The sequence below is a fragment of the Xenopus laevis genome, chromosome 3L, assembly GCF_017654675.1.
Source record: "Xenopus laevis strain J_2021 chromosome 3L, Xenopus_laevis_v10.1, whole genome shotgun sequence".
Taxonomy (NCBI): domain Eukaryota; kingdom Metazoa; phylum Chordata; class Amphibia; order Anura; family Pipidae; genus Xenopus; species Xenopus laevis.
Window position 1 is genome coordinate 64,846,435 of NC_054375.1, and position 24,539 is coordinate 64,870,973.

The 24,539-nt window shown below is 39.1% G+C and overlaps 1 protein-coding gene across 4 annotated transcripts in view; it reads right to left on the reverse strand.

Moving 5' to 3' along the window:
- Positions 1-24,539, reverse strand: part of rassf3.L (Ras association (RalGDS/AF-6) domain family member 3 L homeolog) — a 94,271-nt gene that overhangs the window by 42,726 nt on the left and 27,006 nt on the right. For 3 of the 4 annotated variants that reach the window (XM_018251399.2, XM_041586323.1, XM_041586325.1), the window contains exon 2: positions 3,698-3,822. In XM_018251399.2, coding sequence (XP_018106888.2) covers positions 3,698-3,822 — 125 coding nt within the window. Of the gene's footprint in view, positions 1-3,697; positions 3,823-4,358; positions 4,514-24,539 lie in introns of those variants that run through there. The other variant, XM_041586324.1, reaches the window with a different exon arrangement.

A 24,539-nucleotide genomic window follows, 5' to 3' on the forward strand; every position in this document is an offset into this window, starting at 1 on the left:
ATAATTACTGGAAGTGCACAGGAAACTAAGGCCAAGGCCAACAAACCAATCCTTGCTTAATCTTATTAACAAGGGCCAGCCAAAGTCCACAGGTGTATCCACATATAAAATAGAGTAAAATATGTTAAATGGCCTGGAAATGTACTGGTGCCTGATCTGCAATGTACCTGGCACTGAAATAGACATGACCATGTAGAACTAAGGCTGGCACAAACCGGACTGAGGTCGTGTGATTACTCCCCTTACCTGAAGGTCTGGGGCACCATGTGCTCCTAAACCCACCGTTACCCACGGTGAGTGCAATTTTACAGACAGGGGTCTCTTGTCTTTCATGTTTACAATACCAGTGTAAGCAGTCCAGCTCACACACTGACAGGTTAGTGCTGCCCATGCCCAGTGTATTCTGCCTACTTATTATTATTATTGGATATTATGATTTTAGTCTTATTCAAAAATGTGTGTACTCTATAACAGAACTCATTAAGTCAGAATAAGCACACACATTCCAGTCTCTCAGACTTTCCCTAGCATGGAGAGGGTTAAAAGCTGGTTTAGTGCTTGCAGATACAGTATGTGGGAGAAGTGCATGCCCTCCTTTGAAGTCCAGCAGAAGTGCATGACTGTTTAGTTGTACACATATTCCATGCTTTCTGCAGATGTAGGCTTAGCCTATGAATGACTTCTTGTTTCGGAGTTTGGCCTCGTTGTGGGAACATACATTGGTCATGTGAAAAGGGGCACTTTGTAACTTATCTGGTACATAAATACATTTTTATGATTTAAATAATATAAAAATGAGGGCATAGGTAAAGCTTTACATAGCAGTATGCGGTCGGCCCCTTTGGAACAGATGTTAGTCATGCAGACAGGTTCAGCAGAGAGCTATCCAAAACACAACATACAGAACTCACATTCTTTCTCAACATCTCTTTCTTATTACTCTTATTTCTCATAATGCAGTTACATTTCTGGGAAATAAGAGGCCCCTGGGTAATAGAAAGTGGTGTGTAGTATGTGGGCTTCCTTTATAGCAATTACCTGTTTATTTTTGTTGCTATTGATCCTTTTGAAGTAAGAATTGCTAATGACCAATGGTGATGCATTGCTCCTATTTTCTGCTTGAATACTCTCAAGGTCTTTGGTGCCACTGAAATCCCTTTGCTATGCTGACCCAGCAAGAAACAGATATACAGCATTGTTTTATATTACTCCTTCTTGCAGGGAATACAAATTAAAGGCAGAGTCCTTTCATTTCTGGAAACCTGTTTCATGCTGTTTTATACAGTTCAGCCATCTAAAGGTACAATAACTAAGTCTATGGGGTAAATTTATTAAAGAGTGAAGTTCCGCCACTAGAGTGAAATTCCGCAGCTCTCAATTCATTTCTATGGGATTTTGAAAGGTGTATTTATCAATGGGTGAAAGTGAAAGTTCACCCTTTGATAAATACGCCTATAAAAATCCCATAGAAATGAATGGAGAATGGCTGAATTTCACTCTAGTGGCGGAACTTCACTATTAACTTCACTCTTTGATAAATATACCCCAATAACTGTTCTCATTTCAACTGCTATAAATAATGTAATCATGCTTCTATTCTATAAATGGACAAAATAACAATTACTTATACAAATGCATTTTATTAATATGGGTCCCTCCAAAAAAAAATCCATACATAAAGGACTTGGTATTTAATACTTGCATTAATGTTAATGTTTAGCTCTGTTTATGAGGCACATATGTAAAACATATTCAACCCTGACCACCAAAGAATGTACAATCAGTTTGTGCAGGGGAGGGTCCAAAATTTTTTTGTGTGAGGCATAGGCCCCTAAAGTTGCTCCTCTGGGTACAATGCATGAAACTAATCTGACAGAGCTATAGGTTAATGCTACTGCTGTTTTGGTTTTTTCAGCTACTGTATTTATCTGAGGGTGAAACTCATACTGTATATACCAGTGCCCCTACATATACTTCAGCTTGCACTGTCAGGTCTCCTTTTTTATCTATATTGTATTTCTTTATACAGAAAGACCAGTACATGGCACATTACTTTGCTAGATTGCAAAGTATCACAATGCACATAAATATGATTCCGTATATGCATTTCATAATGGCTTAGATTGTAATGTTGCAATTTTATTCCTGGGGACTAACCCACAGCAACCAATCATCATATTGTTTTGACTGATCTTGTATAAGCAGAATAATAAAGCCAACTTCTGACTGATTTCTGTTGTCAGGGAATTAGGAGAATTTGTGTGAACCTGGTTAACATATGGTGTTCCCCTATTCTAATTCATTAATGAATAATGAGCAGGTATTTGTTCAATAACTGGATGATGATATTGTTTTCATGTGTAGTATTTCTGTCTCATGGCTACCAATACATTATTAATAGCCAATTTTTGCATATCATAATAGCCCATTTTTTGCTGTGTTATTTAATCTCAGACCATGTTCACACAACAAACGTCAGCCAGTTGAATTTCATATATTATAGTAGGGATTTTTAAACTGTGGTACAGCTGCCAGCATCCCAAAATAAACTCAAATGAGAACAAGGCCTTATTGTTATCTTTTTTCTTTAGCAAATACACTGCACTGCGGGAGCTTTTTAAACAAATGATTACAATACAGTGGCAGGGAACTCTGCTTTGATCTATTTGTTTAGGGATATGTCAGGGTTCTAAGAAAAATAAAAACAATATATATTAGAACTCATGGCAATGAGGAGTCTGTCAGATCTAAAATGTATTTAGTTTTCTACATAAATAGCTGTCTTATTTGTAGCACAGTTACCAGACCTTTACTAGCTGAAATGCATTGTAGCTGGGGGAGCTATTCTGTAATTTACTTTAAAAAAACACATGCCATTGGCCAAAAGAGACAACTGGTACTGCAAGCACGAAAACCATCAAAATCTCATTTAATGATACCATCTGACATATATTACAGACCCCATGTCTTAGGGCTATTCCACACGGGGAGATAGCGACGCGTTTGCGGTCGCGGCGACAAAGCGCCGCGACAGTCGCCGCGACCGGCGCAGGCGACAGTTTTGTATGGGCGCCTATGTAAAAACGCCTGTGCTAACCACACGAGGCGATGCGCTTTTCAATGCCTCGCCAGGCTTTTTCAGGCGACTGTTGAAAAGCGCATCGCCTCGTGTGGTTAGCACAGGCGTTTTTACATAGGCGCCCATACAAAACTGTCGCCTGCGCCGGTCGCGGCGACTGTCGCGGCGCTTTGTCGCCGCGACCGCAAACGCGTCGCTATCTCCCCGTGTGGAATAGCCCTTAATTAGCGCTATAACATACAGTAATGGGAGAAAAATAATATGAGTCATTGTAAGAGTCTTTGCTTGCTTACTTTGTATAAGCTTCAGAAAACTGTTATGTGGATCGTGGGGCTAGCCATGTTATTTGTTTCCCAAGTGCCCCCAGCCATGTGACTTGTACTCTGATAAAAGTCAGTCTCCCATTACTGCCACACTACAAGATGGAGTAAAACAGATCTATCTGCTATTTTGAAAAACAGATTTCATTACAAGATTTTGCTTGAGGAGCTTTGTTAACTGTTAAAAATTAAAAATACACTTTTTCTTGTGACAATATCCCTTTAAGACAGAGATTTGGATGTTCAAAGTATTCTACTCTACTTCTACTCTACTTCTATTGAAAATCCAATATGCTACCTTCTCATTGTTGTTAGAGCGGTCCAGAGTTTCATTTGCAGGGATACATTCCATCAACTTCCCATTGGGTTCACAGCTCAGATGCACACGGTCCTTACAATGAGAGTGGCATGTGTATTTGCAGTCTGGAAGCAGAAAAATAAACAAAAAACAAGTTAGAATCTGTAAAGATGAGTATGTAGCTTCTAGTATCTATGGTTCAGCGTACCATTAAGTTCAGCGTACATAAATCTAGTTTATATTGAACTTGACCAAGGCACAGAAAATATTGAACTATAAGCCAACAAAGTGGTGATCAGATTTCAGAGGAGGGTTTTTTTTTAGCCATTTATTGATATTTTTTACTACTCCTGAACATATTATTTCCTGCAGGCTGGAAGTTACTGAAACTGATATCTGATAAAGCCAGCGGGCTACAGTCATTGGTGTCTGCAGAAAATTTTCCAGGGGGAGCAAGTAAACTAATATCACATATGGTAGCATCCCATTGAAGATAAACCTAATTAAAGGAGAAGGAAAGCCAAAAAACTACTTTAGCTCTAAATGTTGCCAATGTATAGTATATATAATTACCAGCAAGCATTCCCTCATTAGTTTTTTCCTTAAACTTTTTGCTGCAATCGATTTTTTAAAAAGTTTAGACATGTATGAAAAAGCATACCCTTGTTTCTGTAAGAAATCCGTCTGAATAGGGCACACGCATGCGCAATAGCTTCCAGCCGTGTCCTGCGCATGCACACCAGAGTCTTTTGTCTTCCTTGTGCAGCATTGAAGATGCAGTCACGTGACAAAGCCGTTCGTCATTGCTGACCTCTCTGCCCCTGACTCATTAATTCATCCTCCAATAGCCGATGCAGCTTCCCCGTTACCAGGAAACTAATGGAAGCTTTGAAGCTCCTGCACTCGCTCTGTTTTTGATTTACAGTCTTTAAGTTAGCGAGTGCACGAGCTGAGGCGGGGAGGTTTAAAAAAGGCAGCCAACGATCGGGTCTGTCTGACTGAGGTCTGGTGTAGCTCCTTGTTTGCAGTCTGAATGCGCGAGTGATTACATCATGGGGGTCACAAAGGAGGCGCATGCGCATTGACGACGGATCGCACGGTGGAAGAGATTAAAAAATGGCGGCGCCAAACTGTTATAAAGGGCAAAACTACAGAACACTTGTTCACAGAATCAGCACTGATTTCAGAGTTTATATTGAAGCGTTTCAGGAGGGGGCCTGATGGAGTACATAGTGAAGGTAGTTTCTTTTTTTGTCTTTCCTTCTCCTTTAAGGCTTGCCTTGGGATGGGAAGTAGTGATGTGCGGGCCGACCCGATACCCACGGGTTTACCCGAGGGTCGGGCGGGTTCGGGTCGACCTTGCAGTGCTCCTTGCGGGTGGCGGGTTGAGCTCTTCTCCTGCTCTCCCCGCCCGCCACCTTCAAATGCCGGCATCCGACTTCCGGTTTTATAGTCTTGCCTCTGCTCGCCCTGCCCCTTTTGTAATGTCATTGTGACGTCATTGGTGGAACAGGTGGCGCAGGTCTATAAAAGGACCTCGGAAGCGGGCAGGCGCGGGTTGTAGCAGGAAACCCTTACCGGCACATCACTAATGGGAAGTATAAAAAACATTTCTTGGAACTACCTGGAGAAATCAGGATGGAGCAACTGCCCCCTTCTACGGACACCTATGGCTACAGTGCAGTTTAGCCCATGACAAACAGCAAATTTTACTTTTTGGCTGGTTTTAGCTGGGGCAAAGAACAAAATTATAGTTTTGATCCACTAAAACAAGCAATACCAAACTTAAACAAAGATAAATAAAAAGTAAGTGTATGTGATATGCTAATTCTGGGGCCTAAGCATTGTACCAAGTGCTAGTCTGAAAGCAAGTACTAAAGCTTTGCTCCTATTGCACCTACAAACAACACTAGAAGCAGGGATGCACACCCAACACAGCCCACATATTAATCACAATCTGCAGTCAACACACCCCCATCGGGAAGCAGTGATGGACTGGCCCACCAAGTTACCAGGAAAACTCCCGGTGGGCCCAGGTGTCAGTGGGTCCGCCTGCATCTAACCATTTTGCCTTTTTATGGTCCTTCCCAGTTTCTGTATGGGAATAAAGAGGAGAATAAGATACAATATAATTATATATTATAGTATCTAAAGACTAAGAGAACTAGGAGAATAAAGAAGCTGAGTAAGTATAGGCAGTAGCATCACTAGAGGGGGGCGGGCCCTGGTGCGTGACGCGCAGCCGGGCCCCGCCCCCTCCATTTGGCCGCATTTGTCAGTGGCGCGTGAGCTGCCGGGGGGCCCTGAGGGGGTGCGGGCCCTGGCTCCCCCGGTAGTTCCGCCACTGAGTATAGGAGTAAAAGTAGTTTGGCAGAGTGGGCCTATAGTCTACTAAGGTCTAAGGTTTTCCGGTTGGCCCCTTACACCCTAGTCCATCACTATGGTGACGTATGTGAATGGATGGCATATGTACCATTTCTGCTTAGGCACTTGATAAGAAATGTGTCAAGAAAATGGTAGAATATATAAATATAGACTTCAGAATGCCTTCAGTTTAAAGGACACCTCACTGCCAAGGAAAATACAATCCTACAATCATACTAATGCTGTAAGAGAAACGATGTCCAATGTAAAGGATGTTAAAATATGTAGTTCAGCAAGAGACAGAGAACAACAGGTTGGATATTTCTGTGTTAGACTATGGATAAGATGTACAGTATGTGAAGAGTGGATTGTGGTATTGTGCATTTATTTGTGGCCCAAAAAGTCTTACTGCTGCATCCCCCGGTGGCATGTTCAAGGCTAAAGCACAGAGCCACAGTTAGTTCTTCTTCTTGAATAAAAGAACCCATCTCCCAGACAGCACTGTTATGTTTCTCATTTATTATTAATTTAATCCATGCCTTGTTGCATCCAACAAATGACTAAGAGAATACAAAATGTGTAGATGGAAGACAGTGATGATTAAGCATATTCCTATTTCACATTGATTTATGAATCCTTTATGGTTCTCTCTTAGCTCAAAACACTGTGGCAAGTCTGCAGACAACAAAACAGTACTGTTCACTATGGTACAACAAACCCTAGCACCTGGCTGCATAGGTTAAATTGGGAATGCCCACCAATCCAAATACAGGGGGTCCCTAGCAAGGTTGGTGCCTGGGATTAGTGAATGCAGTATGCTATTTTTTTTAAGCCTAATAACCATAACAATCTAGAAGAGGATTCTAAGCGTAACACTGTATAGCACGCAAATGATAATAGGCAATATAGAATTAAATATAGAACCAACTGCCTCTGATCGCAGTTCCTGCAATTTCACATGATAATAATATTAACAGCCAGAGACATTATCTTCATAATGGATAACGAATGGTCCATAAGACTGCATTTAACCCCAGTATGATGTGATAATTCCTTTTTAAGTTATTTATCAGGCTGTATAACATTTCTGAAGAGCAATGAGATATCGTTAAGAACAGCTTTTCAGGAAAACTGGCATGCACAAAGAATCATTTAGCACTGGGCTATAAAAATAACACGATGCATACATTAATAAAGATCCATACCTGCAGTTTTGGTTTTCTTCACCTGAAATTTGATTTTGCTCGAGAGCTTATATATTGCTGTTCCCATCCCAGAGAAGATGCTTAGCTGTATTGCAGAGAAGCGATTCTGCTCATGTAACAGTAACACTGGTAACTGAATGCACAGTCTGAGCAGGCGAACCACTGATACTTAAGGGATCCAAAACTGTCTCATGCTCCAGTCTGTCTCAGCCAAGGCTATTGGGAAGCCATCAATTCCTGCCTATTCCTCCACCGGACAAATATGTCTTTCACAGACAGCTGCATAACGCAGACAGAAACGGAAGCGGGACTGTTCCAGTATAATATTGACACACTTTATCACATGTATATTTTATATATGAGGTTCCTCAGTAACAAGATACCATTACTCTATCCTGCCGTTACGAGCAGCCCTTTAATGAAAAGATGAGCTGTGCACCTTTTTCATGCCTATATAACAGTTGCAACCCAATCCAAGGAACTTTTGGCACAAACTGAGCAGCTAATTGCCCTCTCTTATGCATGACTAGCAAACTGAAAGAGCTCTCTGATATGTGAGAGAATATTTAGCAAGTTTTCACCAAAAATTTAAATTTGCAACAAAATCAAGAATATACTAAGATGCCAGTACATCAAGTTTTGGCAAGTTAATTTTGTACTGATGAACACTCACATCTCTTCAGTGCAAAACTGAATATTTGCCAATTTCCAAAGAGCACAAGAACAAGGTATCTTTATGCATATAAATATGCACCTTTATATGACTGTGGGTGCATATCTTGTATTAGAATTATACTGTCCTCTTTGGAACTGTTCTTTTTGCAGAGCTGTCAACTTTTAATGCTTGTTTCTAGGGGGATATCTGGTTACTCCCGAGAAAATATGGGGGTTGACAGCCCTGCTTTTGTATACATAGACATGCAATATGCAAACACTTGGAGGCATAGGTTATATATGGTGATTCTGTATTGACATTTTAGACATATTGATGTATGAACAGCAAAGAGATTTAGACACACTAATTGTCCCATTTAATCCATGTAATTGTATAGTAAAAAAAAGGGTACAGTACTTACTCTGAGGAAATCTCAGAGCTTAACTGGGCTTTCAGAATCTTTTATTCCAGGTCAATGGTTTCTAACCTCCAGAATAAATGTAAAAAAGAACTTGGGTGGGTACTTGATTCATCTAGCTGTCAGGCTTCTGGATATCTTTACAGATTAGAATGGTCTAACAGTCACGTGTAAGGTCAAACCAGCTGTATTAAATAGAAAACACAGGGCTTTATGGCATAAGATTTGTTAGCATTATATTCTCTACAAAGTGTATTTACTCAGTAAATGATATGTTAGCACGTTCCCCTTCCACTGTTGCCACAGCTACTTTAAAGGAACAGTAACATCAACAAATGAAAGTGTTTTAAAGTAATAAAAATATAATACAGTGTTTCCCTGCACTGGTAAAACTGCTGTTTTTGCTTCAGAAACACTACTATTGTTTTTATAAATAAGCTGCTGTGTAACAATGGGGGCAGCCATTCAAAGGAGAAAAGGCTCAGGTTACACAGCAGATAGCAGATAAGCTCTGTAGAACATAACGGTGTTATCTGTTATCCATTATTTAACTTGTACCATATAGCCTTTTTTCAATTTCCACTATTGCTACACAGCAGCTTGTTTATACAAACTATAGTAGTGTTTCTGATGCAAACACATCAGTTTTACCAGTGCAGGGAAACAGTGCATGATATTTTCATTACTTTAAAACACTTTCATTTGTTGGTGTTACTGTTCCTTTAGCCATTTCTTGCTGTTAGTGTTAATAGAAACTGTAGCATATAAACTTGTTTTACTTATGCTGATACTGCATAATAGTAAGGATAGGGAGTCAATTGATACATAATGGGGAAACTCTACAAATATCATTCATGAAAGTTCACAAAAGCAATTGTTTTGCTGCAATTGCCTTCTAGCTGGACACCCATATTCACACTACAGGTCCCAGTCCCAAAGATTGGGAGGCAATGCTTACAGGAGTACTCAAGCAAGAAGATTGACCCTTGCCTAAAGAAACCGCATGCCTACTGCCAATAATGCTCATCGCCTTCTGTGTCTTTCTTACTATGCTCCTACAATTTCCTGTCTCTACTTTATTATTATTTGTCTATGTATTTGAATCCTGATTTGCTAATATAATCAAATTATTCAGTATTACATCTGTGGTTATGGATATAATAAAAATGGATGCGATACACATTTGTACATGGTGGTTCAATGGCCTGTAGAGGGATAACCTTAGAATAATGCTGTTCAAATGAATGCCCTGGGCTGGTATTATTATTTTAATAGCACCCAGACTGGCCAAGTGCAGACAAGAAATAATTCATACCCACATTGCTACCCCTGCAACAGTTAGGAAGAGTTGCACATATTAAAAACTCCAACTTTATCAGATTATCCAGTGCAGATCAAGATGTCAAGAAACAAGTTCAGGGACATCTGCCATTGATTTCTACATGACCGTGACAGGTTTGAGATGGAGTATTTTCACGTTTTTAGCAGCTTTGGGGTATAATAAATCTCTAAAAATTCAAGTTTTTTTTCCCTTGAAAAATTCACGTTTTCCCCTTTAAAACCTCGACCAGATAAATGGGCCCATAAATGTTAGCATACCCCCATACACATTAAATAAATCTGTATTTATAACTTGAAGTGGGGTTTATGACTAAGCGGCCCAATTATGCCTCGATTGTTTCTGATTGAGTTTTAAAAGGGGAAAACTCGAAATTTTAGAGGAAAAAAAACTCGACTTTTTGCAAATTTATTATACCCCAAAGCTTCTAAAAATTCAAATCAGAAAAAACTCCAGATAAAACCTGTCGAGGTCATGTAGAAGTTAATGGCAGATGTCCCTGAAGATGTTTCTTGACATTGTTATCTCTGCTAGATAATCCAAAAAAATCAGGTTTTCAAGCAACAACTCGAAAAAAAACATACGATTGGGGAGTCAAGTTAGAAAAAGCTGTACAATCCAAATTTTGTACGAATTTATTGAGACTTTCCCTGCATCAACTTTTTCTAGCTGATTATTTGATAAATGAGTTAACTTTGTGGATGGGAGTTATTATCTCAGGGAAATACAACAGATATTGATAACTGGTAATGTGTCATATCTGGGAATTTATGGTGTATAAGCAAATTAAAAAATAAAGAGGAACTGTGGCACCTCTTCACTTCCTACTGTTCTAACTGCTCTGGCTCTCGGTCCAACAGGTGCAGACTGGGATTCAAAATAGGCCCTGGCATATCAGGTACAGAGAAGCCCAAACAATCCCCCTGTAGCCCACCAAACAGTGACCATCTATGGCATCTTACAGCAGCCCCTCTAGCATTTGCCCCAATTCGATTGCCAAGCCTGCCCTGCAAATGAGCATCACGCCAAAATCATACATCCTCATGTGGTATCCATTTACCCTGCAGTTGTTGAGCATTGTTGGGCAATATATGGCCACCTTAAAGGAGAACAAAACCATTGTATTCAAGGTAGTATATCTGCAGAGCTACCCCCTCTGAATTGAGTAGTGCAGCAGGGTGGACAGGTACCATCTCTTGCAGCTAAATCTTCTCCAAGCAGTCACTGCAGATACTAAAGATGCCCAGGTATGGATCAGATTTAACTGCACATGCTCAGTGTTGATAATTACTTACAGTAGGCAATATAGCTGTGCAAGGTTTGAAACCCAAGGGCACTACTCCCTGTGAAAGTTTGCAGGGGCAAAACCTTGAATTGAATTGTGAAATTAACTTTTAAAGCTCCTGGCAAGTGAATTCAGTAGTTTCTTTGTATATATCTTCCTGATAGGCCCCAAAATCTTCCCAATAATTGTGCTGTGAGCAATTCTCAACATTCTAACTTTATGTGCATATGAGAATTTACATCAGATAACCTCACCCAAAAAACTCAATATTTTTTCATAATTTATAAAGTGTTTTGATGGGAACTATTATTTTCAGATCTGTTTATTTGACTGCACTCAATGTGTCAAAATAGCATTCTTGATGTGTCACTCTGCTCACTTCTTGTAATGGGCTCTGGATGGAAATTAAGCAGTAGAACCCTTATTTTATATTTGAAACAAATGGTGTAAAATCCAGGAAAATGTAAAATCAGGGAAATGTATTATGCATAATATATAGGTGGGACCACAAAACAACAATGTAATATGAGGGAAAACTTATTATCAGGGGATGTAAAATTGAGGTTCCACTGTAGTTATAGCAAGTAGAACAATTGCAGCAGAATAGACTAAATGTGTCAGAAATACCTTCATAGATAATTTAGCTTCTTTTTTTATATATAACATTTCATGTTGTATTATACATATATAAATTGTATCACTATATCGCCTTTACACGTTACCTATAATTTGCCCCTCTTGCAGCCAGGGTTTAAAACTCATCATGTTAGTGAACAGTACAAATAAATATCCATTCCCTAGTTAATATACAAGGTGTTACTCTCTTTGTGGCCCTTACATGTCTCTAGCATTATATCCTATACCCAAATCAGCATGAGGGCTTCCATTGTTATATTATGCTTTGGAAGGCTTTAGCATTTATAATCATTCTCTTCCTCGTGCATGACTAAGAAAACAATGCACAATTTTACAAACGGTGTTGATTCCATTGACCTCTGGTGGTAGCTTCACTGTACTGCATGAGCTCACGAGCAACTCTTTGCAATAGAATACCGTACTATTATCCTTATTAACATGTATTTAAAAAGTGACAATAAACAAACACACACATATAATCACAAAAAGGGGATCAGCACTACTCAGGTCTTAAAAATTAAACAGAATTTATTTAATAAATATTTATTAAATAAATTCTGTTTAATTTTTAAGACCTGAGTAGTGCTGACCCCCTTTTTGCGATTGTATGGAGATGTTTGTTGATCATGCACCCAGACAACTTATTGCATCTTATCGAGAGTGCTGGCTCCACGTGGCTTTATATATATACACAATAGAACCCCCATTTTACATTTTTCAAGGGACCAGAAAAAAATTTGGTAAAATACAGGAAAATGTAAAATCAGGGAAGTGTATTATGCATAAAATATAGGTGGGACCACAAAACAACAATGTAAAATAAGGGAAAACTTAAAATCACGGGAATGTAAAATGGGGGTTCTACTGTATATATATATATATATAGTGAATAAAGTACCCCCTCTGGTAAATTATAAGGATATTATAAGTTACCAAGGAGTTTCATGACCATTTAAAAACACGAAGGCCTAGTGTTTTTATACAGGTCATGGAACTCCAAGGTAACTTATAATAACCTCATATTTTGCAACTGGGGGTACTTTATTTATTATAATACACAAGTTTCAGTGAGTCATGTGACAGAAATGACATCAGAACTCACCGTTTATAACTGATGACATCAGAACTCTCTGTTTATAAGGATATAATTTACAAGATATTCATGGCTTTTGTGTATTATATATAGTGAATAAAGTACCCCCTATTGTAAAATATAAGGATATTATAAGTTACCGAGGAGTTTCATGACCATATAAAAACACGAGGCCGAAGGCCGAGTGTTTTTATACAGGTCATGGAACTCCGAGGTAACTTCTAATATCCTCATATTTTTCAACCGGGGGTACTTTATTTATTATAATACACAAATTTCAGTGAGTCATGTGACAGAAATTACATCAGAACTCACCGTTTATAACTGATGACATCAGAACTCACCACAAAAAACATATAGACAAATACAAGAGTCCTCTGCACTCAACCCATTATCAATATATTTAAGACAGCGACATTTTGTGGTTTTTTGTGGTCACACCCTCATTGCACCCCCGCCTAATGATTTTAAAAACTAGTGGTGAGCACAACTTTCCCCTGTTTGTTATAGTTATACAGGAGCAGTGACCAGCTCCATGTTGTAGCTCCCACCCTCTCCAACTATAGTCAGGTGATCCCACTGGTGTCTAATAAAAGGGCAGCCAAGTTTGGGAGTTTTACTTTGAAAGCAGCTAGTAAGTTGCAGGTAAAACGTTTTCGTCCCTTTTATAAAATGTATAATTAAACCATAGAATTCTTAATGAATCATATGAAAATTGAGCATAGGACTGGCCAGATATGGGATGACTTTGACGTAGTTGGCCAGCTTAAATATATTGCAATATATGGACAAACAATCCCTGTTTTGTTTAAAGGGTAAGGCATTTTTCAGTAGCAGTATGCACAAAATGTCGCTGTCTTAAATATATTGATAATCGGTTGAGTGCAGAGGAATCTTGTATTTGTCTATATGTTTTTTGTGGTCACACCCTCATTGCACCCCCGCCTAATGATTTTAAAAACTAGTGGTGAGCACAACTTTCCCCTGTTTGTTATATATATATATATATATATATATATATATATATATATATATATATATATATATATAGATATATATTTACACATACATACAGGTATGGGACATATTATGCAGAATGCTCGAGACCTAGGGTTTTTCTGGATAATGGATCTTTCTGTAATTTGGACCTTAAATCTACTAGAAAATCATTAAACAAACCCAATAGGCCGGTTTTTCTTCCAATAAGGATTAATTATATTTTAGTTTGGACCAAGTACAATGTACTTTTTTATTAATACAGAGAAAAGGGAAATCATTTTTAACAATTAGGAATATTTGGATAAAATGGAGTCTGTGGGAGATGGCCTTTCCGTAATTTGGAACTTTCTGGATAACGGGTTTCTGTATAACGGATCCCATGCCTGTATATATAGATCATTTGGAAAATTCCCTGTTCTGTAAACCCACTGACAAAAATGCCTTGCTGCATTATGATAGTTGTCATCCATCCCCGATGAAAAAATCACTGCCTATCTCTCAGTTCTTTAGGGTATTGAGACACAACCAGGGGCGATCCTGGCCCCTCCCCCGGAAATTCGCTCTTAAAGTAACAGGTGCAGCATTTTTGCTGCCCCTGGTACCTAGTGGGGCGCCGCCGCCTGAGGCGACAGCCGCAACTCGCCTCATTGGCAAAGCACCCCTGGACACAACTCTATTAAACAATTATGTGATCAGCAGATTGACAAATGTGGAATATGCTCAAGGATAGAGGCTATCCCAGTACTGTCTTGTAACAGGCTTTGACAATAGCCCAGGAACGGTGTGGAGGTATATGTAAGCCTAGAGAGCAACATTCAGGATTGGTATTTAATAATGTAGGTACTAAGGCTGTGAGTGAAGTTATTAAGAAACAGTGGAACATTGTATGTGCCAACAGTGAATTGAGGAAAACTGCCCCTCATCCACCGATGATCTGTTATAAGAGGGGTACTAATCTACGTGATTTACTTGTCACATCAGATGCAATTACATGCTATGCTAATACTAGGAGGACCTGGTTGTCAGGGACCAAACTGGTGTGTTTCCGTTGACAAATTGCACCTACTGTAGGAATATGGTACCTGGAGTTTCTTTTTTACATCCACAAACTGGTAAGTGGTTTTTAATTAGACACCATATCACATGTACAACTACACATGTGATTTACCTAATAACATGCCCAGCGATAAGTACTGCATTCAGAGATGGCACTACTACCGAACCAGTAGCCAAACATAATCTTGAGTTATGCCGTAGGTTGCCTACCTTTGAATATATAGCCACTGACCACATACCACCGTTGAGAAGGGTTGAGAATGATAGATCAAAAATTTTACTCCAAAGGGAGTGGATAAAAAAAATTACACACTGGCCCTGGCAGGGTTAAATGAGCATTGTTCCTTTCTGTGCTTTTTGCATCAGCTTTGATATAATGTACCCACAATTGTTGCTAAATTGTTTAATTATTGGGTAATATGCTGATAATATGCTAATATGCTGGTAATTGTAGTTGTTGGTGCTTCTGTGGTTTAAGGAGAAGTTCAGCCTGCCGATGAATACCTCTGCATCAACTTGTCTGGAGAGGTTGAACTTGATGGATATAGTTGTAAGAAGCAGGACCAATCCAGAGCAGTAACTATGACTGCAAGTGCTTTTATTGAGGAAAATTGCAACACAACATGTTTTGGGCTAGGTCCTTCATTGAGTGTGCAGGAAAATCCACCTATAATCGAAAAAGGGTGAGCTACAGTATACCTTTAATTTTGTTCGGTTGAACTTGATGGACTTCAATGTCACACACAATCTAAGTATGTAATCTTTATATGCATTTAATTTCCTGCATTGTACAATAATGATTTATTGTTTCAGTTATCAGATTTATAGTGGAGTAAGCACTGTGATGCATGGAAAGTTATGCAGTATATGTTTTTCCTACAATTCATATGCTGCATGAAAATAAGCACCACTTTAAAAAATAAGCAAATTAATTGAGTTTTTATTGGCCCCATGGGTCATGCTGCTACTAATCACTAAAGAGAATATAGGAATATGACTACCTACTGCAAATAGTTCATATGATAAAATATTTAGCGGTCTGCAAAAAATATATATAAACCCTGTCTATATTTATTAAAATGGCAGATGATGGATTTGCCTTTACATATAAATATGTGGCCACCCAATATGTATTCACTCCTACAATATGGATACAGAAATTCTATATGAAAAAAAAATCTTTTCTTATTATTAATATTATTTAGTAGATAGAAAAGAAAACTCAACAATATTGCAAACAATTTTAAATCATGCTGTGTTGGAAAAGGTAATTTTGAAAAGTTATATTCCCTTTCCCTGGAGAAGTGCAATTCCATTACTCATGAGCAGAGCGTAAATAATGATTGATGACCAAGATGCTTATTGTGTCTAACATGGTAACCTGTTATATCTGACACAACCACTAGATGTCCCTAAAAGATCATTTATTTACTTTACAAAGCAATTGTACTTTACTATGTAGCCTGAAATCTAAAGAGCATTTTATATGATAAAGCACTGAAAACAATTATTGTTTTCATTAATATTATTATTTTTATGATGTTATTGATACTCTGTACTTGCTTAAGAACAAACATGTTATTTGGCTTTCTTCCTGTCCAATAATTCCAGATTTCCTTAAAGGAGACATATACCTTCTATAATTGCTCAGAGTGCCCTTCTTAAGATTTTGCACTGCTAGTACCATGAATATGTAACCAGAGCACCCACTTCTGATTTGTCTGGATAAGGGCTGAGCTGAAAGGCAAATGCTGTAATTATGTCATGATTTTTACAGTGTCGTTTTTATAAGTATATTGCACGGTGTACACTGCAAGTAATTCATGCTACCATTTAAAATTGTATTCTTGAACCAATAAATGTATATAGTTTTAACTGTAATATTGATGTTCTGAGCTTTCAGAAAAAGCCAGCACTTCACAATGTAACTGTTTTTAGATAAGCTATTGTTTCTCCTACTCTCCTAGTGTAACTGGAGCTGGAGGAGTCACAGTCGTGCTATTATCATATCTACCACTTGGTGGGGCATGGGAACATTTTTACAAGTGTAGGTGTTTTCTTGTTACCTTCCCATTGTTCTGCTGCTGGGCTGCTGGGGGGAAAGCAAGGGGGTGATATCCAGTGTCGGACTGGCCCACTGGATACCAGGAAAACTCCCGATGGGCCCAGGTGTCAGTGGGCCCTTGTGCTCCTAAACATTTGACCTATTTCATGGCCAAATAGAACAAAGAGGCTAAATAGATGGAATAATAGTTTATAGTATGTATAACTAAAGAGGCTAGGAGAATAGAGGTTGAGTGAGGAGAGGGAGAATAATAGTACTGAGAGTGGGCCCCTGGTTTAAATTTTCTTGGTGGGCCCCTGGTGTAAGGTTTTTGGGTGGGCCCCTGGTGTCCCAGTCCGACGCTGGTGATATCACTCCAACTTGTAGTGCAGCAGTAAAGAGTGACTGAAGTTTATCAGAGCACAAGTCACATGGTTGATGGCACCAGGGAAACTGACAACATATCTTGCCCCATGTCAGATTTCAAAATTAAATATAAAAAGATCTGTTTGCTATTTTGAAAATGGGTTTTCTGGTTGCTGGATGAGTCCTATTAACTGATACATTTCGTAAAACACCTGTTTTCCTGTTAATTCAACGATGCAGGTAGTGTGTTCTGACATTTCAGGTTTATTTCATCTGTCACTAGTGATGGGCGAATTTATTCACCAGGCGCAAATTTGCGGCGAATTTGCACGATTCGCCGCCAGCGAATAAATTCGCGAAACGCCTGCGAAAATTCACCCGCGTTGAAAAAAAAACTGACGCCGCGTCCAAAACGGCCGCTGGCGTCAAAAAACCGGGCGCCGGCGGCGCCGTTTTGCGAATTTCGCTCGAAATTCACAAATTTTCCGGCGAAGCGAAACGGCGCAAATTCGCCCATCACTATCTGTCACACCAAGTGACAGAACTAAGCAGGAAGCATCAAGAGATTGCCTTATTCTATGTATCCTTTGTTCTTGCTTTATCCTTTTGTCTTATTCTAGCCATTCCTTGTTCCTGCTTGATTCTTCTATTTACAAACGCTATCCCGTTCCTACCTAATGATGATTAGGCTGCTATATTTGGAGCTTTTTAACAGGCTGAAACGATACACACATCGATGCACACATCTATTTGATTTAGCTTCCTGGTGCTTCTCATTCATATTAATGCTTGAAAGCTTCAGTACAGCCCTTAAAGGCTGGAAATCACAAAAAGTTGGTATGTGGCTCTTTTCAGATGCCTAAAAATTGCTGGACTGTCATGAGCCATATCTCCAGCTTTGTTTCTATGTGATGCTGCCTTGTTCCAATCCTGGAACCTGCTAGCTTGTCCAGCCTTCTACATGATCTGTATCAGCCCAAACTGGGCACAATAGTACATTGTAGCCAAAGCTCATTGAACAGAACTGGGTGAGCAAAAATGAATTTGTACTTGAAAAGTTACTAGTATTTTCAGTCTCCTCCAGCACAAGTTACCTACAGGCACTGGCACTGTGACAAAATAACTGTATTCTTTACAGTAAATGTTTCCCCTGTTCCTGCTTGTTCAGTATTTAGCATTAACACAAACTGCACATTAACACATTTTTCTCTTTCTTAATAAACAAACTAAAAGAATGCAGAGAGGCCTATCCTGTTCCTTTTAGCCAGTGACAGGTGATTTATTCACACTGTGCAGGGTTTACTTAACTCATTATTAGTAGAGGGACAGACCATGGTTGGTGACAGATTGAGGATCTGGCCAATGTGTTCAGTAAGAATCACCACCAAAAACGCGTTAGGATTTTTTAAAATCAACCAGTCAGGCAGACAAGGCTCTATAATAAAAGTCAAAACATCCATACCTGTTATAAAGGTATTACAAAATCTCAGCTGTCAGTCATATTTGTCCTTCCCAGCCTCTATGCCTGAGGCAGAGCAAATACTTTCACTTTCCACTTTGCACTTTCTAGATGTCACTGCACTCTTCACATTCCCCTTCTTCCTTACTGTCTAACTGAGTAGCCAGGGCATGGGCATAGGCATCAGTTGTTCCATTTTGGTGCATAAACAAGATTTTGGAACGATGCAAAGCTTATCTTGATAACAGTATCCACATCATGGATCCTGCCTGCTTGCTGTGAATGCTAAGACTGAAGGAAACACAATTTAAATAATTTATATGGTATGTAGAAAAGGATTTCCAGTGTTCTCCAGAGGCACTTTTTGCTGGTTGCATCTTCTGGCATTAGGATGAGGAATTCGCAATCAGATCTTTGATTTTGTTTTCTAACTGTTAAAATCTAATTGTTCATTGGATGCTATGGGCAACATCACTGGTAATGCTTCGCTACACTTTATACACAGCATGATAAATGGACCCCTTAATGTACATTTCCTAGATAATTGAATCTACAAACAAGATCCTGGCTCTCCAAGTGGAATTCTGTGGATCTCATGTGGCGACCCCAATAATTTATTTTATGGACTCCAGCCTTCCGACCACACAAACATATACACATTTAGCCCTGCTGTTGTATTGTTAGTAACACGTATTTATAAAATGCCAACATATTCTGTAGGTGTACAATAAATGGGTGTATACATCAAACATACAAGAAAACATACCAAAAACCAATACCACGGGTAAAGTGGGGCCTACCCAAAAACGCATAAATCTAAACATCTTATTTTATCAGGGGCTGGATTGTACAGTGAAAGACTGGACTCACCAGTCACTGTCAAGCTTGGACAAAGCTTGATCTCCATGTAATAGGGACCTGTTCTCTTAAAGGGATGGTTCACCTTTCTTTTAACTTTTATTATGCTATAGGATGGCCTATTCTAAAGCTGGCTATAGACGCAACGATCCGATTGTTCGAATCCTCGAACAGTTGGACTTCTCCATCTCCAGACCTGCCACTAACCTTTCAGATCAAATAAAGTAGTATCAGCCCCTACAGCAATCGTACGATACTTATGTCTGACAACACTAGTGACAGTCTCCTACTGAAAATCGTCCGATCGACAATACACGCAGAGATATTATCGGCAGCCGACAGAAATCTTTTAACCTGTCCGATCGACCAAATGACCGATCTCCATGGGATGAAAAATGTCGGGACTCTCCACACACAGTCCGAAAATCGTACGAATCGAGGATTCGTACGATCAGATCTTTGCGTCTATGGCCAGCTTAAGTAACTTTTCATTGGTCTTCATTATTTATTTTCTATCATTTTTTAAACATTTGTCTTTTTCTTCTGACTCTTTCCAGCTTTCAAATGGGGATCACTGACCCCATCTAAAAACAAATGCTCCAAAAGGCTACAAATTTAATGTTATTGCTACTTTTTTTACTTGTCTTTCTATTCAAGCCTTCTCCTATTCATTTTCCAGTCTCTTATTCAAATCAGCGCATGGTTGCTAGGATCATTTGCACCCTAGAACAAAATTGCTGAAAATGCAATCTGGAGAGTTGCTGGATAAAAACCTAAATAACTCGAAAACTACAAATAATAAAAAATGAAAACCAATTGCAGATTGTCTCAGAATATCACTCTCTACACCATACTAAAAGTTGGAAATGAACAGCCCCTTTAAAGGACATGCAAATAATTTTGAAATCTGACATGGGGGGCTAGACATGTTCTCAGTTTCCCAGGTGCCCCCAGACTTGTGCTCTTATATATTAAATACAGATATAGAATCTATAATCCAGAATGCTTGAGACCTGAGATTTTCCAGCTAAGAGATTTTTCCACATTTTGGATCACACTACTTTAAGTTTACAAACAAACATTTAATTATTAAATACACCAAAAGGATTGTTTTGCCACCCATATTGATTCATGCAGCTTAGTTAGGATCAGGTACAAGTTACTCTTTTATTATTACAGAGAAAAAGCAAAGTACTTTTAAAAATTTGAATAATTTGGTTAAAATGGATTAAATGGGAGATGGCCTTCTCATAATTCAGAGCTTTCTGGAAAATGGATTTCCGGATAAGGGATCCCATATTACATAGCTAGTATTGATTTTAGTAGCAGAAATGAATGACACCCACTTTACTCTAAACGCTGTGTAGCAGAAACAATTAATATGACTTATAAACATATTGGGATTTGTTTAATTTGAAAAAATTATAGTGTAGAAAAAGCAATAACGGCCTTTATGCCAAGCAATTACAGATGCTGAAAATAATAAGCATTTTCTATGGCTTTGCTTGTTGAGTAAAATAAGGAGGCTCCCATTACTGAGGTGTTGACATTACAGCTTGCTGAAGCCAAGCAATCGTGCTTAGTTTGAGGGTACAGATAATGTTTCATTTTACCTCAGCAACAAAGCAATGTGATATTACAAACAGGCAAATAGGTCAAATCAAAATATCCCATGCCCCCCCTTTTTTTTTTTACAATAAATATAGTAATATAAAAATAAAGTGCACAAACACTGTACTTAAGCTGTAACGTTTTAGAATTCACTGCAAAATTCTCTATTTCCTGTAAACAGTACAATAATCAGTCCAGTACTTTCCCTTCTGTTTAGAAACATTGAGCTGAGTAGTGAAATACACTGTAAAATAAAGCATATTAAGCAAGTGTTAGATTAAGTGGGGATTTCCTGTCCTGTGGTCTCGCCCTCACAGAAGTCCCGCAGAAGTTTCCAAATTTCACATTACAGCTTTTGGTGGGTTCCCAGCCTGCCCCAAGTCTTTCTCACTGCCCACCTTACTCTATAAATGCACATCAATATCCTAAAAAACCCCACAGGGCAATAGATGTAAAAAATGAGTTTTTAAGAGGACAAAAAAACTTGGCCTTACATACAGGCAAGACTTTCTGCCACTAACTGTGAAATAAAACACAGAAAGTTGGAAGCCAGCACATACTGTGTGTCCATCTTTTATAAATTACTGGAGGTTTTGCATGAGTATCACAAATGAGCGAACAGGGGAGAAGGGATCTGGGGCCCTCACCTCCCCCACCCCGGCCCCAACCCCTCTCCGCCACCCCCGAGGCCCCTTCACCAGCTGCAGCACTCCTTTCCCACACCTGCTTTTCTCTTATTGATTGGGGCAGGCGGAGGCCAGGGAGCGTTTCTGGCCCGGCGGGGCCAACGAGGGCCGGGCCCACCAGGTTTTTTCCCGGTGTCTAGCCGGCCCAGGTCAACCCTGTAGATAGACACCTGCTTAGATTCTTTACTGGCAGTTATGCACTACCCCATGACAATACACATTCACAGGTATATGTACTATAGACATTCTCCCCACAGCACCCTAACTGGGCCCAAAGGTTGCATGAAAACCCTTGGCAGACTATATTAAAGGGATGTTAACACAGATCAGGGACAACTATTTTGACACTCAGTTTGTGCTTCAAGGATAAGGGCCATCAGTCCTGGATAAAAGGAGACTAAGTGCTAACAGCTCAAGGAGTAAGGCCATATAGCAGTTACTTATTTTCAAAGCCCATGGAATACAGTGGGGAACAAAACTATGTTTGCTCGTCCTGTACAGCTTGCCTCTCCCTTTTGGTAGAATGCTTGCTTGATTGATTTGCTTTCTTTTAGCAATCAATAGCCTTTTAAAGAAGCATCACTTGTGCATGGAGGTATCCTTGTTTCTCTTAGCAAATAAACTTAGCTTTTCTAAATAAGCAACATGCGTAGTTCTCCATCATATAATCAGACCATGGAAAATATATTAGCTATCTGTGTATGAGTAACCTATATTTCAGTTTAGTGTCCTTCTGTGGCTTTATAAAAAGCATTTTTCTTAATCATTTTGGTTAGAAGGAAATGTGTTATGGGTCATTTTTAAGCCCATCACAATTTATCACCAGACTTCCACTTTATAATCATCTAACAATGAGATGTAGCTGCAGCAGGATACTTTATTGTCTGTGGCTTGTCTCTTTAGAACTAGCTGACTCTGAAAATGTCCTCTGCTGCAATTTCTTTGGAATGAAAGAAGATTTAATACATTGCTACACTGCCACGTGAAGACAAAACAGGAGCAGATAAGTGTCAGGCAGCATCTGATACAAACATAGAGAGTTCCTGCAGCAATCAGTAAATTCCAAATTTATTGTTGTTGATTTTGCTAATAAACCATTTGCCCCAGAGAAAATAGTGAGCAAAATGGCCTATGATAAAAGAACTCAGCAGAATGTATTGCACCTACTGTTTCTGCTTCAGCAGTTGCTAGCTACAGGCAGGGAAATATACTAAAGCACGTGTCATCTGACTGTATACAGTTGTTCCCTCTTTCTACCCACTGGTCTTTTTTAACTCCAGTGCACATAAATAGGAGTATGATAAAAAATCAAAAGGCATCAAATCATATATATAAAAAAACGGGTTATAAAGTAAACCACAAACACATTACTAGGGACATCAATTAAATCATAAACAAAGGTGTGTCAATTCTCTCTGACAGGATAGTACATGCAGAAAGTTTGTTTTACAGCTAAGGAATGCACAGTTTGTTGCTGAACTACATTTCCCATCATCCCCTAATTCCTCTAAAGGCACCTGCAGTACTAGAATTAATTTACTGCACCACCATAAACCAAAGACTTATGAGCTAAGTCTATGCTGGGCGTTCCCTCTCAGATGCCATCAATGGGCCGAGGGAAATCGCGGCTCATACGTCAGGTCCCTTTTGCAATTATGCCGGTGCAATGTGCAAAGTGGAATTTCAGGAGCAAGTCAGCATGCTTTTTACCCACAATGCAGTATTTTTCCCAATTTGTTGTTGGACATTAGATGATAGTGCACCTGACGCAACTGCAGCCGATGCATTAAAACTAGTACAGTTGCATGCGTGCTACACTACAAATCAGATTTAATTACACTGAAAATCTCCCGTGAATGTCCAGCGCTCTGTGTCAAAAAGTATGCAAAAAGTGTGATTTTTTTAGGCACACCTTTACTTTGTCTATTGGTGCAGACCACTGTGGATAATCTATAGCTTCATGGTTCCCCTGTGACAACAGGCACACTGTGTGCAAGGAGATGGAGCAGAAGTAGTAGTACCATGCACAACTATGCAGAAGTGCTAGGAGCAGCTGTAGATGTAAGTACCTTTAATGGATGGCATTTTTTCCTGCAACAACTAAAGTTGCGTAACTGCAACCACACTTGTAATGTCAAAGGTTTTGCCCTCATGGTATAAGAAATATGCCCATTGATACACTCTAAAGTAATAAATAAACACTTGGTTTTGGTAACTAATTTGTAAATTTAATTTACACCAATACATTATATATATAAGACATGCAACAGTAGATAGAGTCTGATACATGCATGGCTACTTCTTATGACTATGTCTTTATTTTCCTTTTTATTCTCCATCCAGCTGCTGGGTAGGTGCTAAAGGCTATACAGCTCTACAAGACTGGATGGCTGAGTGTAAGACAACCCTAACATAAACAGAACAACAGTTTTAGAGGGGACCTCTTGGCCAGCACATGTCCCTTTATGTTTGCACAACATAAAGGGTTAATTCCCTTGAAGTCCTAGATTCATAGCAAATTTAGGCTGCATAATGTATGCAGCCTGATGTGATAGCACAGGTCATTTTCTGCAAATAGAGAGCAGGCTGCACTAGATTTCAGGACTGCTTATACACAACATAGTTATATAGGCCAACATGATTAATGTCTGTAAGGGGATTCAGGAGAATTTATCTGCTAATGCTGTAATTCCTTACACGTAACATAGAGTTTCCCAATTCAGATGCCCTAAAACATGCGTCCAAATCTTAATGGGGGGATTGACAGA